The 15,587-nt window shown below is 40.1% G+C and overlaps 1 protein-coding gene and 1 non-coding gene across 3 annotated transcripts in view; both read right to left on the bottom strand.

Annotated features, from left to right (window-relative positions):
• LOC118676976 (limbic system associated membrane protein) overlaps positions 1-15,587 on the bottom strand; it is a 649,066-nt gene that overhangs the window by 10,806 nt on the left and 622,673 nt on the right. Inside the window, exon 8 of one of the 2 annotated variants that reach the window (XM_036351672.1) lies at positions 2,788-2,820. The exons of the other annotated variant lie outside the window; for it this stretch is intronic. Coding sequence (XP_036207565.1) covers positions 2,788-2,820 — 33 coding nt within the window. The remainder of the gene's footprint in view (positions 1-2,787; positions 2,821-15,587) is intronic. 2 annotated transcript variants of the gene reach the window in all.
• Positions 7,200-7,336, bottom strand: LOC118677980. Its single transcript, XR_004974677.1, has one exon. It is a non-coding gene; the product is annotated as a small nucleolar RNA SNORA41 (small nucleolar RNA).

Consider the following 15,587-nt stretch of genomic DNA (forward strand, 5'->3'; position numbering starts at 1 on the left):
AGATATGTATATATGACTGTGTAGGAGAGTACTTCGGTTAATGGCCATTTTGAGGAAAATAATCAGCTAAATCATTAATTATGTTTTAGTTCATAGTTATGAAATTTCTGCTTATTTGAGGAAATGCAAATGGTGAAACTTATTTCCCACACCAGATGGCCAGGCTTAGCAAGCATTTTCCCATACAGACAGATAGAGTGAAAGCAAGAGTCTGCAAACATGAATTAGCCGTAAGAATAGATGGGCAAATAGAACCACAATTCAAAAATTGCTACATGCTTATCACATAACAGACAAATACCATATCTTGATCTTCAGTCATATTCTATATGTGCATATGTATATGTGTATGCACATGCTTACATGTGTGGTATCTAGTAGATATTCAACAAATGGTAGCAGAATCATTATTGCTATTAACTATAGCTATTCGGATTACAGAAAGGCACAAAATACCTCTGAATCCAAGGGTTAGTTTGTGAATTGGGTCAAGGCTTTCAATGTTTGACCCAAAGGGGCAAAATTTAGCTGCAGGAAGATTGAAAGTCTTGAGTCAACTCACCAGGTCTAGGTTCTCAACCCCAGGACAGGATGATAAATGAGATTGTGTCAAGGTGAATGCTAGATTACACTTTGCCATCATAATGCTTAAAAAGGGAATGTGTGACTCAGGGCAAGAATGATACAGCATCCTGAAATTGAGGAATGTGAGTATTTTTTTTGGCAAAGTGTATATACTACAAACCTGATGCAGGATGCTGAGCCAATTGATCAGTATTTCAGTAAAATTCCAAAGTAAGGACAGGTGATTTTTCAACACCTGCTTTAGAGAGCACACTCTTAGTGAAACTTTGTGATTCAAATTTGGACAAGATATTTCTGTTGATCTCCTGGATATTGAGGGCTCATTTCAAAGACTGGGGGCTAGATGCATTCAATATAATCATTAGTCACACCCTCAGTGATTGTTGGGCAAGCCTTTCATCCTCTAAGCCATCGAGGTCAATCATAATTTTATTCCTGCACATAGTTTAGCCATTCAAGAAAAGAGGGAAGGCCAGACAAGTTTAAGTTTGAATTACTCCTTATAATTACTAAGGGCTGACTGAGTGACTGAAAATAAGATAAAAACTTAAACAACATAGTTAACACTTGTTAAGTGAGAGAAAAAAATAATCTCCCAAATCTCTCTTAAATATTATCCAGATAGACACGTAGAGGCCTGGGAAGCCATGTTTAATTAAGGGGAGCCTGAAAAGATTGACTTTGGCGCCATCTGCTGTCTATATTCAGCCAGTTCAGCTTCCTCTGGCTGAATAAATTGAGAGTAGAACAGGAGATACATTGATGTTTTCCTTGAGCCCCGAGTCTTAGAATTAAATTTGGGCTCCTCCTACATAATTCTTTATGCATTATCTCTCCTCTCTACAAAGTGAGTTTTGGGTAGGGTTTCACAGTAAAGTTGGAATTATCACATCTTTTCCATCAAAATAGCATCAAATATTTTGCCATACAAAATTCTGAAATTTTAGGCCAATACTTAGAATTCCTTTGGGTGACACTTAGAATTTATCTCAATGGTTTCTGGAGAAACACACACACACACACACACACACACACACACACACACACACACACACACACACCCTGTTCCTTATTTTTATATCCACACCAAAGCCCTGAGGTATCCTATGTTTCACTACTTAAGATTCAACTATAATTGATAATCATGGCACTGGGGAGAGAAGGGCTGAGGAGGGCAGTAGCTTAGATCTTCTTGCCCCAAATGATATTAGTTCTATGTATATATTTCTGGTTGCCTCTTCCCTGCTGCCTTCTGTGGGGACTAGCTAGAGCTGATATAAACAAAATGCTGGCCCTTTCCTGAATAAGCAACAACGTGTCCATAATCTCTGTGGTTCTTGGTCACTGGTGGGGTCTAAATCCCACAAGAATCATTTTCACTATTGATAATGACCTTGGTTGTCTCATCTCCTTTGAGGTTCAGAGAAGAAGACATCTTCATAGGAGACAATTACCAATCCAAGTGGGTGGCCACAAGGACTTAAGGAGGGTGGTATCTGGCCACCAAGATTCCTCTGTGGTTCTGGTCTGGAGATTTCTTTTGGACTTGTAAAGAGGTAATTGGTAATTGTTTGCATTTTAGGGTCTATTTATTGAAGCTTTAACCTGAGTGCATTGTTGTTGTAGGGAAAAGTATGTGAATGACGTGCCACATGGCTGATGGAAGTACATGGGGCAGTTGGAGGGCAATTCCTAGGAGATCCCAGCAACCCTGGTGTACTACAGCAGAGTGAGGGTAGATGAATACCTGGGAGAATGCTGAGGTAGGAGGGAGTGTTAAATTCTAAAGTCTTTCGTTTTAGGAGGCCCTACTCTATTTTCCTTAGAAATATATCCACTTGAATAGCCAACAAGTAACAGTAAAGTCAGTTCTATGTAATTGGGCAGTGAGCATTTCCAAAAAGGACAACTCTGCAAGAATCAACCATGGGCACTTAAGATGAGGAAAGTGGGAGGGGGATAAGTTGCTCAGTTCCAGACATTCAAAAGTGAATAACGAAAGCAATAGAGTAGACATGGGTAGTAGAGGCTTTTTGTGAAAGAGAAAGTTTACAATTTTGGAATAAATAGTGGCAAATGTGTTATGGAAATTATTTTCACAAACAGTTGAGATGAAATAAACTTCAGTATATAAGACCCTAACACACTGCTGTGAAATTTTAATTTTAACATGTAGAAGGTAATTAGAAATAAGAACCATACCTTTTTGCTTGAAGTGCATGGTCGTGCCAATTTCTAAAAAAGAAACATTTAGCAAAACAAAAACAGGTAAAAATTTTTACCAATTGAGAATAAGCACAAAAGTAGCCTGGTACTCTCCACTTAAAGGAGAATGAGAGGAAGGGTGGAAAAGCATTCTAGTAGAATCACATATTGATAGAGATGGAAAGAAAAGTATGTGGAAAGAGATTGGTTGGTTGGAACAAATGTTGTGCATTTGGAGGTGACAAAATCAATTTGTAACTACAAATACTTGATGTCACATGTTAGTATATGTGTAGACAAGTGCAAGCACTCTGAGTATGGCATGAAGATGAACTCTTGACTGCAATTTAGTGAAATGATAGAATGTGTCTGGATCCCAACACCATCCTCCCATTTTGCCCCTGGTTGGCTCCACTCTTTCTTTTCACCCAAAATGCTAAATGCGTTCCAACTTTAAAGCTTTTGTACGTGCTGGGTCATCTGCTTGAGATGCTCTTTCCCCAGATCTCTGGATGGCTCACTTGGTCACTTCATTTAGATTTCTGCTAAACTGTTTTAGTTACCAGTTCAGGAAGGACTTCTCCCATCACTTTATCAAAAACCGATACCCTGTTACTTTCTATTCTTTTACTCTGACTTATTAATATTAATAGCACTTAGCACTACTTGGCATCATGTTATACATTTACTTAGTTGTGGTAGAGAGTTTATCTCCCCCCTTAGATACTTTAGAGGGCAACAATAGCCTCTATAATAATGAAAGTGTAATATGCTAATTAGACCAACCAGCCGAATGGCCTTCTGGACGTCATTCTGGACATCCTTCTGGATGAAGCATCAGCAGCAGAGGCCAAGGCAGAGGGTGATCAGGCAGGCAAACAAGTGGTTGGGGCAATCAGGCAGGCAGGCAGAGTGGTTAGGGGTGATCAGGCAGGCAGGCAGAGTGGTTAGGGATGATCAGGCAGGCAGGTGAGCAGTTAGGGGCAATGAGGCAGGCAGGCAGAGGCAAATAGGGGCAATGAGGTGGGCAGACGGGTGGTTAGGGGCAATCAGGAAGGCAAATGGTTAGGAGCCAGCGGTCCCAGATTGCAAGAGTGTGCAGGCTGGGCTAAGGGGCCCCCATCCCCCCTCCGTCCTGCACCGTGCATGAATTTTTTTGTATATACACCCTAGAGGCCCGGTGCATGAAAATTTATGCACTGGAGGGGGCGGTCCCTCATCCTGGACTGCCCCCTCTCACAGTCTGGGAGCCCTCAGGGGCAGGAAGCAACCTGGTGATCAGGGGAAGGCAATGCCCCCATCAGACCTCTGCTGCTGCCATTGCCGGCAGCACAAGCCTGGGGGCAGGCCCGGCCTTTCCATGTACCTGCCGCCCCGATGGGGCTGAGGGAACTGGGGGCTGCCGTCTTTGAGGGTGTGGCAGACAATTAGCATATTCCCTCCTTATTGGCTGTGGGTGCTGCCATCCTTGCGATGGTGTGAAGGTCAATTAGCATATTCCCTCTTTATTAGATATAATTTTGTCAACCATTGTATTGATAGTGCCTAAATTAGAGCCTGTCATGCAGTAGGTATTCAATACATATTTGTTGAATGTATAATTAAATCCAAGAATTGTTGAATCTAAAATAGGTCAAATACTTGTATTTCTTTTTAAGTTGCCTTATCAACTAAACCATAGTACTTTGAGATCTGTAGACGCCTATATGAAAACTTTCCATAGGATACCACTCTGAATCTGAGGACCAACTGAATGGTTGGTCAAATACAGAAACCCAAACCAAGGCTGCAGAATATGATTTCTTTTTCTTCTTGAAGACCAAGGCATCGCCTTGTATCCCTGAATAATATACTTTCTCTATGGAAGTACATTGATTAGATTCTGAAGACAAAGAGAGTATTTGAATTGGACATCTAGTGGACTCATTGTCCTGTTTGAAACTTCTAGGATAAACACCCAGATTCTTAGCAGGGCACCTGTGCCTCTGCCCCCTCTCCTCTCCAGCCTCATCATTGTTCATCTTCTCTGCAATCCAGACCACGAGCCTGCCTTAATTTCTCTGTCCTAGGGCCAATGGCCCAATAATATTTCTACTAGAAATTTCACTCAGAATTCAGAATTCAGTTATAACTTCCAGAGGGAAGATAGTCTCCTTGGTAAAATAAACTCCCTATATTTCTGCTCTCCTTCGTAACACTCATCTCAGTTTTAATTTCAAGTACATGTGTCTGAAGTTCTGATTAACGCTCGTCTTCACTACGGGACTGTGGGTGCTGTGGAAGCAGGGGCTGTGTCTGTTACATTCCCTGTTGGAGCACAGCCAGTGCAGGAAGGCACTCCGAATGCTCACTGGGTCACAAGAGTAGATCTGGAATCACTGAAATCTGAGAAAAATAAATATGCCAAGCACCCTCCTAACAGAGGATCTGAGACTGTTAAAACAACAGAGAACCTGAATAGCTGAAGTCTTTATTCTCTGACTTAGCACAAATGGGTCAGGTCCTCAGAAGGAGGTGTGCAGAGCTTCTGAGGTTCAGTGCCATTGATGAATCCACTCCCTCATGGATTTTTCATTTGTGTATCCAAAGAAAGTCACATGGCTATAAGAAGAGCACAATTGTCCTAGTGTCTGAAGTCTTGTAAATGTTTGGCTGTAATTCAGCATTAGTAAAACTAGTGTCAGCCAGACTATTCATAAGAGCAAGCTGTGACTACACATGGGGACAGTTCCCCTAAACTGGTCGGATGCGGGGTGGATGTGGAGGCCCAGTGTGAATGCCCCATTGTATCACCATTCCTGTTGGCCTCCAGATGCTCTTCTGAAGATGCTCGATCATCAGCACCTGCCCTTAGTCCTCAAAGAGCTAGTCCATTACCTGCAGAAGTATTGGAAGTCTTCTGCATGAATGCCCATACAGAGGATGGAGGGAGAATTCTGTTCCTTTCTGAGAAGAAGCCTGTAACTGATGTCACTCTCACCACAGATATGGAGCCAGGTTCCATCAAGATATGAAACACCAATCTCCACCTTTTGACCTCACTGATCATTTTCCCACTGATGTTCCAATTGTATATTAAACACACCACCACTTGCTGTTTATTTCCACAATACCTGCTCTGACAACTTTTCCTGAAATCCACATATTGCCTTAAAAATTGTTGAAAAGGCACTATAGAAAATATGCTCATCATAATATGTGGCCCAGAGAGGCAAATCAGTTACCCAATGTCACACAGCCTGAGGCAGAGTTGAGACTATAGTTCAAGTTTCCATTTCTCCAGCCAGGATGCTGTCCATTATTCCTCAATACATCCTAGTATTTTTCTGAAATCAAGGCTATAGCTATAGTCCTAACAACTCTAGGGTTATGACTGGCACATTGAAATGATTCAGAATTGACTGGGAAGAGTTTGGCTCTTATGCAAAGCACAACTTCCCTTCTTTCTTGGGGTAAGCCTTTTAGTTTATTGTTCCTTAGAATTTGTAAGAACCTCTCAAGGTCACAGAGTGGTGCTTTTCACCCAAAGAAGCCTAATTCCTGATGGTACCATCTTTATGTAAAGAACACTTGGTTTCCCCTGGTCCACATGGAATAATTGCAAGCAATTGTTCAGAAACCTGGGCTGATAGGAAGACCAATGGCTTTGCTTAAGCTAGAAAAAAAAATCACTTAACCTCTCTTTGCCTTAGTATCATCATCTGTAAAATACGTTTAATCAACATGCTCCTTATAAATTTGTTTTATCAATTATATAAATTATCATACTATACTCAGAATGCTGCCAGACACATAGTAGGCGCTCAATAAATGAGGGTTGTCAGATTTGTGGTAAAATACCTTCTACAGAGAAATATCAGTGAAAGTTTGGTGGAAAAAGAGAATTTAAAAGAACTAAAAAATCTACTGCAACAGTATAGATGAACAAAACATTGAGAGAAGCTAACACACTGAAGTGATAGCGAAGCAGACTGGTCAGGCAGCATTTTGTTCAGAAATGTGCAGGGGTTAACCAGTCACTGGCACAGGCTTGGGTGCGAGTCTCTGTGGCCTAAACAGATCTTTTAATTGATCTCTAATCAATTAAAAAGAGATCATTAAAAGAAGGATTTAAAAGTATTGTAAATATTACACTATATAAATAAAATACTATGAAATCATGCAAAATATGCATTTGCTTGAAAATCTTCAATAAGCAAATTAGCTTCCCACTTAAATTTTAGGAAGTCCTCCTTATTGCAATGGATGAACAGGTTTGTGAAATTCTAATGATATTAATCTTTGGAATTCCATTTGTCTTTAGGAAAAGAGGGTGGAGTGCTTATTTGGTACTATTCTTTTCTATTTATCATATTCTGTTGGAATAGAACATTCTTCTTTTGAGGAGCAAAATCTTGATTTTTTTTTTCTTCTGTTTGTCACACATATACCCACTTTCTGTTTTGCTAAGAAAGAGGTGTTTAATCATGTAACAATTTTTTCCTCACAGAGGAATGCCTTAATTGCCTCCATAAGAAAGGCTAGCTGCACACCAGTAGCTGTGGAACTGATTTCTTTTTTGTGTCTGGCTCTTTGAAAATCTGGTGGTGTGCTGCCATCTTGTGTTCATACTAAGACATAGTCCTAGACACTGTCTAAAAGAATCTCCCATGTCCACCAGGTGGCAGTAGTTGGAAAAATAAAAGCAACATTTCTTTTTTTTTTCAGTAAGGGCAGGACCAAAATGTTACTTTCCAAAAGGGAGTCTTTCCTATTCTAATAGACAAGAAGAAAAATTTCTTTTGTTCCTTAACAACTAAAAGTTATTATTCTTTTTCTAGTGCAAAGTTCTTGAGAAAAACAGCCTTGTCAGGGATATTATTTCTGTAGGCATTCCTTGGACATACTCATTAGACCATACCTAAAACATATAATATGTATGCCTTTCAGGAAAACATCTCTCTACATATCTATCTTGCTTTAGGAAACACATTTAACAAGTAAGTGTGGCAGTGCAGGTCCAAATAATAAAATAAAAAGATAAATCTACTGTAGCTATACAATGGATAAAACTTTGGGGAAGTCTAGTACAGAGAAAGTTCTAGAATTCTCTGGAATTAGCATGTGCCTAGATATTACCTTGTGATGAGAGGGTACAAGGAGGCAATGGGGAAAGAATCAACACGAGAAAAGGGAAATGCCTTCACAAATTTATTTATGGTAACTTTTTTTTTACTTTTGATTTTTGGCGAGTCTATATCCATCCATGTTAGACAAACCTACAACATTAAAAAGTGCTGATTTAGCCTTTCTCATGGGCACAGATGATGTCTTCCGGTTCACTACTGTAGCCTCAGCTCAGTATTTCTCTAGCACAGAGTAAGTGTCCAATAGATTTGCTGAATAAATATCCAGAGTGCATGAGTGAATAATGAATCAATGAATCAATCAATTAAAGCCTCAAATGCTGCCCTAGCTGATTCTAGGCAGGGGAAGATTCTATTCTCCTTTTGGAACCACCATGCCTTAATCCTAAGGTTCAGCCATTTGAAGAGTCATATGGGGCTAGGAGGCCCTTTCATCAGTCTCCAAATCCTGGCAGGTAGAACATTTTCTGGAGGGTTGAGCTTTATTTAAGAATATTCTCATGGCTAACTGAATTCTAAACCTTAGAAAATAAAAATCCAAGCTTATTTTTTGTTCAGAGGCTAGAAGATTTATTCCTTCCCTTCCCTCCAATACCCCCCCCCTCTCTCTCTCTCTCTCTCTCTCTCAATGGAAGTGTATTGTGAAGATAAGAGAAGCTTCCTTAGTAACTCTAGAATTTATAGTTTGATAACTCCCTTATTACCTGAGAAAATTTTCATATCCATGTTTATGAACAATTTTGGCATTTGCCTGCATTGCATTCTCTCTGGGAGAGAAGATGAGGGCACAGCAATCCCATAAAAAGAATAATTGATTTTTCAGTGCTTTGACTCTTGATAGCTTCCTTCCAGTCCTCTGCTTATATGCATTCATTCTTGCCCACATGTAGGATATTCAGAGTGTGGGGGTTCTTATTGTTTGCATAGTTTTTCTAATTCCAGGGTGCATACTTGAACATAAGCAGATTTTTTTTTTTACCTCCCACAGCCATTTGAACAAGGAAACATTCTCCCTTCTGCTGTGTAAGGCACAACTCTTTCTAGAAGGCCAGTCTCCTAAACAGGCATTCAAAATGACATATTAGAGAACTAAAATAATTAATGGCACTTTTTTTTTTTTTCTGGGCAAGAATTAGCAAGAGTGCTTATTCAGGAGAGAGGGAAGGTCCACATTCAATAGGGATTGTATACTCCAGTTGACTGGAAAGAGTGGGGGGCGGGGGTTTAAAATCATGAAATTCAATCAAAGAAACAAAGGTGAAGATACCATTGGTATTGCTTCCGCCCTCACCACTGTCGAGGACCTGAAGCGTAACATTTGTGAAGATCCTCCACGGAATTTTTAGTTTTTGTGCTCTGACTCATTTTTTTTTTTTCCAAGATTTGGGAAAAAAACAAAAAAAACCCCACCTTTATTATTATAGTGGTTAAAATGGGGACATTTTTAAAAAATATATTTTATTGATTTTTTTTTTTTTTTTTTTTTTTTTTTTTTTTTTTTTACAGAGAGGAAGGGAGAGGGATAGAGAGTCAGAAACATCAATGAGAGGGAAACATTGATCAGCTGTCTCTTGCACACCCCCTACTGGGGATGTGCCCGCAACCAAGGTACATGCCCTTGACTGGAATCGAACCTGGGACCCTTCAGTCTGCAGGCTGACGCCTTATTCACTGAGCCAAACCAGCTAGGGCAGGGACATTTTTATTAATTAAGTTTTCAAAGCCACACTTTGCAAATTATTAATTTCTTTCTCAAAGGTTTCTCCACTGTATTCAGAGACTTTAGGGATTAGCAGTTTCTATTTACTTGTATTATTATTATTATTATTTTTATTTTGACATAGAAAAGGATATGCCTGTGATTTCTGTTTAGATTGTTAGTTTTTTATTTTCTCCCATGCATTATATTCATGTTGTATAAACCCTAATGCCTAATATTTCTAGAGTCATGTGCTCTGAGAATCACAGCAATCAGTCTAGGTCTATCTCAGGGAGAAAGAGCCAAAATAAAGAAATGGCTCTAAACCTCAAAATTAAGGTTATTCCTGCGTGTGTGTGTTCATTGATGAACCATTGTCCTAACTACTAAGAAAATTTATTAATTTGATTTGGAAAATGAAGAAGCCTTAGCATGTCATCAATGTTGAGAAATGAAGTTGGCCTCCCTTAGTTAGATTTGGGTCAAAATCTAGTTACACTTTACTTTCAAATACTTATACAGGCTTTCTGTATTACAGTTGGCTTCAGATGTTTGATGCTATTTTGGGGTGTGTCAGGGACAAAAATGATTGACCAGGATATTGGTCACCGTGGACATATAATGATAACTCCTTGTTGAATGAATGAATGAATAAATCCAAACCAAAACTAATACTGACATAATTTCTCCTTATATAATGTAGGTAAATTATTTGAGTCTCACTCCTTATTCTCATTATTAGTGGGCAAACCCTCTATAAACCAAATGTCCTATACTGAAGAGAATTAGAAAAAAAAATAAGTAAAAAATTATTTCATTAAAAAAAAGACAAATTTACAAAAGGAAACATGTTAATACATCAATTCAGAGAGAGCATGTAGGAGCTCCCACATCTGAAAGGAGGATTCTAACTGTAAATCCTGCACGTGACACAAGGCAAATCTCTTGTAAATCTAAAGAAATCTCCTGAAAAAGTAAGTCAGGTTTGATTTAGGACCTGGAATTGCTGAGAATGTGCCTGTCACTGAGGGGGGAGCCCTGGTCTAGGTAGGAGGCTGTGAGTGTGCCTGTCACTGAGGAGGGAGCCCTGGACCAGGCAGGAGGCTGTGAGTGGGCGTTTCACTGAGAGGAGAGCCCTGGACCAGGCAGGAGGCTGTGAGTGGGTGTTTCACTGAGAGGAGAGCCCTGGCCCAGGCAGAAAAGTGGCTGCTTGAGCCAGCCTCAGCCATGACATTGAGCAAGTCACAGAAACATGCCCGGCTGAGAGAGGGCAGAGAATAGAGGACAGTTTAGGTGTTTTCACTTGAATGTTATATAGACACTGGCAGCTCCCACATTCAGACAAAGCATTTGTTTATATCACATCAATGGCGTTATCTCTGAGGAAGGAGCTTATTATGTATGATCTTTATTTTTCATAATTTTTTTTATAGTTTCATAAATTTTCAAGCTCTTCCATAATGGAAATGCATAACACGTATTATTAGAATAGAAAAGTATTTATAAAGACAAATCAAGGCATTAAAAATACCCTCTATTTCTGGGGGAAGTTAATAATCAGTTTCTGATTATTTGGCATTAGGTGGACATTACAAGAAGACTGAATTTCTCCCCACCACCCCTGCCGAACACCACCCCCCGCCCCTAACTTTTTAGTTGGCTGGTATCATATAATAAAACCAAAGAGAAGCTACAGTAGGTGAGGTATAATTTTTGTAACAAACAAAGTCCTAACAGCATGAAATAGGATGCAATAAAACAATGTATCATATGGGTTTATGAGGTCCTTCTAACTGTAGGCTTAATGCAAGTGCCCTGTAGAGAAAGTAGAGGTGCACGGTTTGACTTTAATAGCCTGGGCTTTGCTCAGTGGCAAGATGTACTGTCCCAGAACGTACAGTCTCACCAACATAAAAAGAGGGCTGAAGTCTCTTACCCAAGTCAGCTTTCTTAGATCCTGCAGGCTTCTCATTTAGCTTTAGAGGTTTAACTTTTATTTTATTTTTTTTAAATATATTTTATTGATTTTTTACAGAGAGGAATGGAGAGATAGAGAGTTAGAAACATCGATGAGAGAGAAACATCGATCAGCTGCCTCCTGCACACCCCCCACCGGGGATGTGCCCGCAACCCAGGCACATGGCCTTGATCGAAATTGAACCCAGGCCCTTTCAGTCCACAGGCCGATGCTCTATCCACTGAGCCAAACCAGTTTCGGCTAAAGGTTTAATTTTTAATAATCAATGAATTAGAATGTTAGAGAATGCTTGAGGCGAAGTTTAATAAAGTGGTTTCCCTGGGCCATTTCACCTAAAATCTGTGTAAGGTTAGATAAACTCCAGAAGTAAACTCATTTGAATCAAGTGTCAGGTAAGATATTAGGGTCAGATGTGTAGTTCCTGTCTTAAAGAAACAAGTTTTGCCCTCGTGCCCAGAATATACCCATTACATCTGTGGGTACTATCCTGGCCTTCTACCCCTTGTTGGAATTGATGACCAGTCATCTCCAAATTCAACGAGGTTAAGAATTACCTCCCAGCCCCAAGTCTTCTCAGTAGTTGTTGCAATGTAGATTATGTTCTCCATGTTTAAAAACATACATTTTACAGCCTTTCATGACTTCATTCATTTTACTCGCTAACAAGGATTAAAGGCGTAGGTTTGGGTAGGTCTCTAGAGATGCTCATCCTTCCTGGTTTTCTTCTTTTTTCTATTTCTCTGAGGAAGGAGCTTATATGTGATCTTCAAATTGGTTTTAAAATACATTTTAGATTTACATTCCGAGAGATTCAATGCTATCTTTAATCCATTTAAAGTGTATTTTTATTTTGTATATTTCAAAATAAAAGAACATTCAAGTACCATGAAACAAGGTAACTGGCCTATGGAATTTGAATGCAGAGATAACAAGTGAATTTATGAGATTTCCTGGGGTTTTAAGGCTCTTGGAAATAAGAAGATGTGGGATTAAAAATGGTGGGATGCGCCTAGTTACCCTCGGACTTGCATACATGGCACTAACCACCATAGTGCAGACTGGGTAAAGGCAGGTCTCCTGTGGACCCCCATCGAGCGCCAGGAGGCCTCGGTGGTTTATCTATGACTCCGAACATAATGTTACAGCCAGGTTCTGGGGCAGCTCCTGGGAAACACTGAAGGCTCCTTACAACTGGATCATCCCCATAAAATAAAATAAAATAAAAACCTACCATTCAGCCTCCATGTTGAAAGGCTGGAAGTTCTCTCTAGAGATTCTGCCAGATCGTGGGCTCTCAGTATCCAGAAAACTTACCCTGGAGAGTGCCCCCTGCCACACAGTGTGGGCATTGGTACATGTCTGAACAGGTGGTCTTTCTTGTCCTAAGAGTAACAGGGGTGGAAATGCCGATGCCCTTTAACTCCTTTGGCTTGTCTTTTTTCTTTTTTAAACAGGCCAGATACAAATGAAGAGAAGTAATAAATTCTTAGGGCAAAAAGTATGTTTTGTTTTTCAGATTTCTAAAATTAATTAGACTTAATATTGTTCGTCTCCCTTTGGATTTTAGACCTTTGTATGTTCTAGAATGTTCGGCTCCACTTTCCCTTCTCTTCTTCTACCTTTTAAATTTCACTTTCACTTGCAAGCCTTCTGACCCATCTAGGCTCTCTAAGGTGCCCCTGTTCTGTGCGCTCCAAACACCACAAAGGTGTTGTAAATTTAGCCAAGCATTTTGTGATTGCTTAGTTCACCACCTGCTGCCCACCTAGAAGCTCTATTAGCACAGAGGCTGTGTCTGGCTCATTTGCCACAGTCCTCCAAGACCCAGCTCTGAGCTTGGCCATAGAAAGTACTAGGATAGTTTTGTGTTTTGGTGGTTTTGTTTGTTTGCTTGCTTGTTTGTTTGTTTTTAAGTGAATGAATGGTGTAATCAAAATATTGTCATTATCAAATAAACTTAACCTGGGTCAGAAACTAGTTTTTCACTGCCCATCAAGAATGAAGGCTCTTTCTTGTGTTCCTAATGATTAGATGTCATAAGGAAAAGAAAATGTAAACGCTAAAAGAAACTCTACAAAGCAAAAGCAAGTGGAGAGTACACCTAAATGCAGAAAAGAAGTCCTGCTATGAACTAAATGACTTAGAGCAGAAGGGTTGATCCTCTAGAGCAGTGGTCAGCAAACCGCGGCTCACGAGCCACATGCGGCTTTTTATTCCCTTGAGTGTGGCTCTTCCACAAAATACCACTTGTGGATGCACACGTACAGTGTGATTGAAACTTTGTGGCCCATGCGCAGAAGTCGGTTTTCGGAAAGGAGATAGACAAAACAAGTATACAAGACCAGTGTGGATGGGAGAGTTGGAAGGGGTCGACCTCAGCGAATATACCTCAATCAGATTGAGGACGTTTTTAGCAAAGGCCAGCTTAGGAGTACCCTAATTAAGTTAATAACAATGTATCTACCTATATAGTTTAAGTTTAAAAAATTTGACTCTCAAAAGAAATTTCAATCGTTGTACTGTTGATATTTGGCTCTGTTGACTAATGGGTTTGCCGACCACTGCTCTAGGGAAGACCAACCTTCAAGATTATTCCGTCTTTTTCAGCTCTGCAGCATTGAGCAGCTTCCGATGATGAACTTACCTGAGTTCTGGAACTCCAGAGCAAATCTCTCAAGTTACTCTCTAACTTGCTAGTCAACAAAGAGAAGTGCAAGCAACTGCTTGGTTTCTTTTGTTTAAGCTGTTTCTGTCCTCCAAACATCCCTTGCTTCAAGTCATACAAAATCCATATGTATACTTTCTGACATAGAACATGGCTGGGAATGCTTGGTGCTGTGTGGACCAAAGAGGATGGGATGGCACACAGAATGGACATGTAGCCAAGGCACAGTTGCCTCCTACTGCTGTTTTTTTTAAAGTTCATTTTGTTTTGTTTTCATTGAGTTTAGAGAGAAAGGGAAAGGGATAGAGAGAAACATCAATGATGAGAGAGAATCATTGATTGATTGCCTCTTGCACGCCCCACACTGGGGATCGAGCCCACAACCTGGGCATGTGCCCTTGGCCAGAATCAAACCTGGTACCCTTTAGTCCTCAGGCTGGCACTCTATCCACTGAGCCAAACCAGCTAGGGCTGCTGTTTTTTTAAACCACAAGATGCTGTGGTTGCCCCCAAACAATGTCCTCTTAGGCTGGTGAAAAAGTCATATTGAAATGGCAAGCTTTAGAAGGTGAGTGGTTAAGTGAGAATCTCTGCTATGAGGAATAGGACAGGATGGACAGCTATGATTTACAGTAAAGATACCCTGTTAGTGGTGTTAAAATATACACATGTGTTACAGAGAAGGGGTAAGTGCTTTCTTTGACAATCAGCATAGTGATAAGCAAAACAGCACAGTAAACTATGGCGGTGCTTGGCTCTCCATGGTCCAATTAGAAAGCCTGACAAATGACTTGTAAAGTCTCTCCCTGCACCCACTGATTTATGGTGTACGTAAGCTGACAAGTATGTAAGCTCTTAGTGGAGTCCTAGTGAGTGGTCTGCTTACTCCCATCATACATCTGGATCCATATAAGCACCTTAAATTGGAATTCCAAACGCACATGTCCTGTTGTGTTCTTACCTGGCAGGTGTGTTTCTTCACAGCGGTATATAGGGGAGATGTAAGGTGGGACCACTGAAGCTGATTTTCCCCCGTGCAAAGACTCCTTTAATTTAATACCGACAAATGACTTGTGATGACAAAAGACCATTGTGAGGACAGAGTGAGTGCACAGGCGAGTTGTTACTAAGGTTAATTTGTGTCTTGCCTCTTCAGAAGCAGATGTTTCCTCCAGACAAAAGGGGATAATGGCTTTGAGGTGCCTGCATGACTGACAACCAGTGTTTAGATGTGAATACTAATACTACCAAAACTTTTCCTTGGTTGTTTTTTGTTTGTTTGTTTTTGTTTTTTTAGAATGTCAAAGAAAAGGTGTCCATGTAAATGCA

This window comes from Myotis myotis, unplaced genomic scaffold, assembly GCF_014108235.1.
Source record: "Myotis myotis isolate mMyoMyo1 unplaced genomic scaffold, mMyoMyo1.p scaffold_m19_p_2, whole genome shotgun sequence".
Lineage (NCBI taxonomy): Eukaryota > Metazoa > Chordata > Mammalia > Chiroptera > Vespertilionidae > Myotis > Myotis myotis.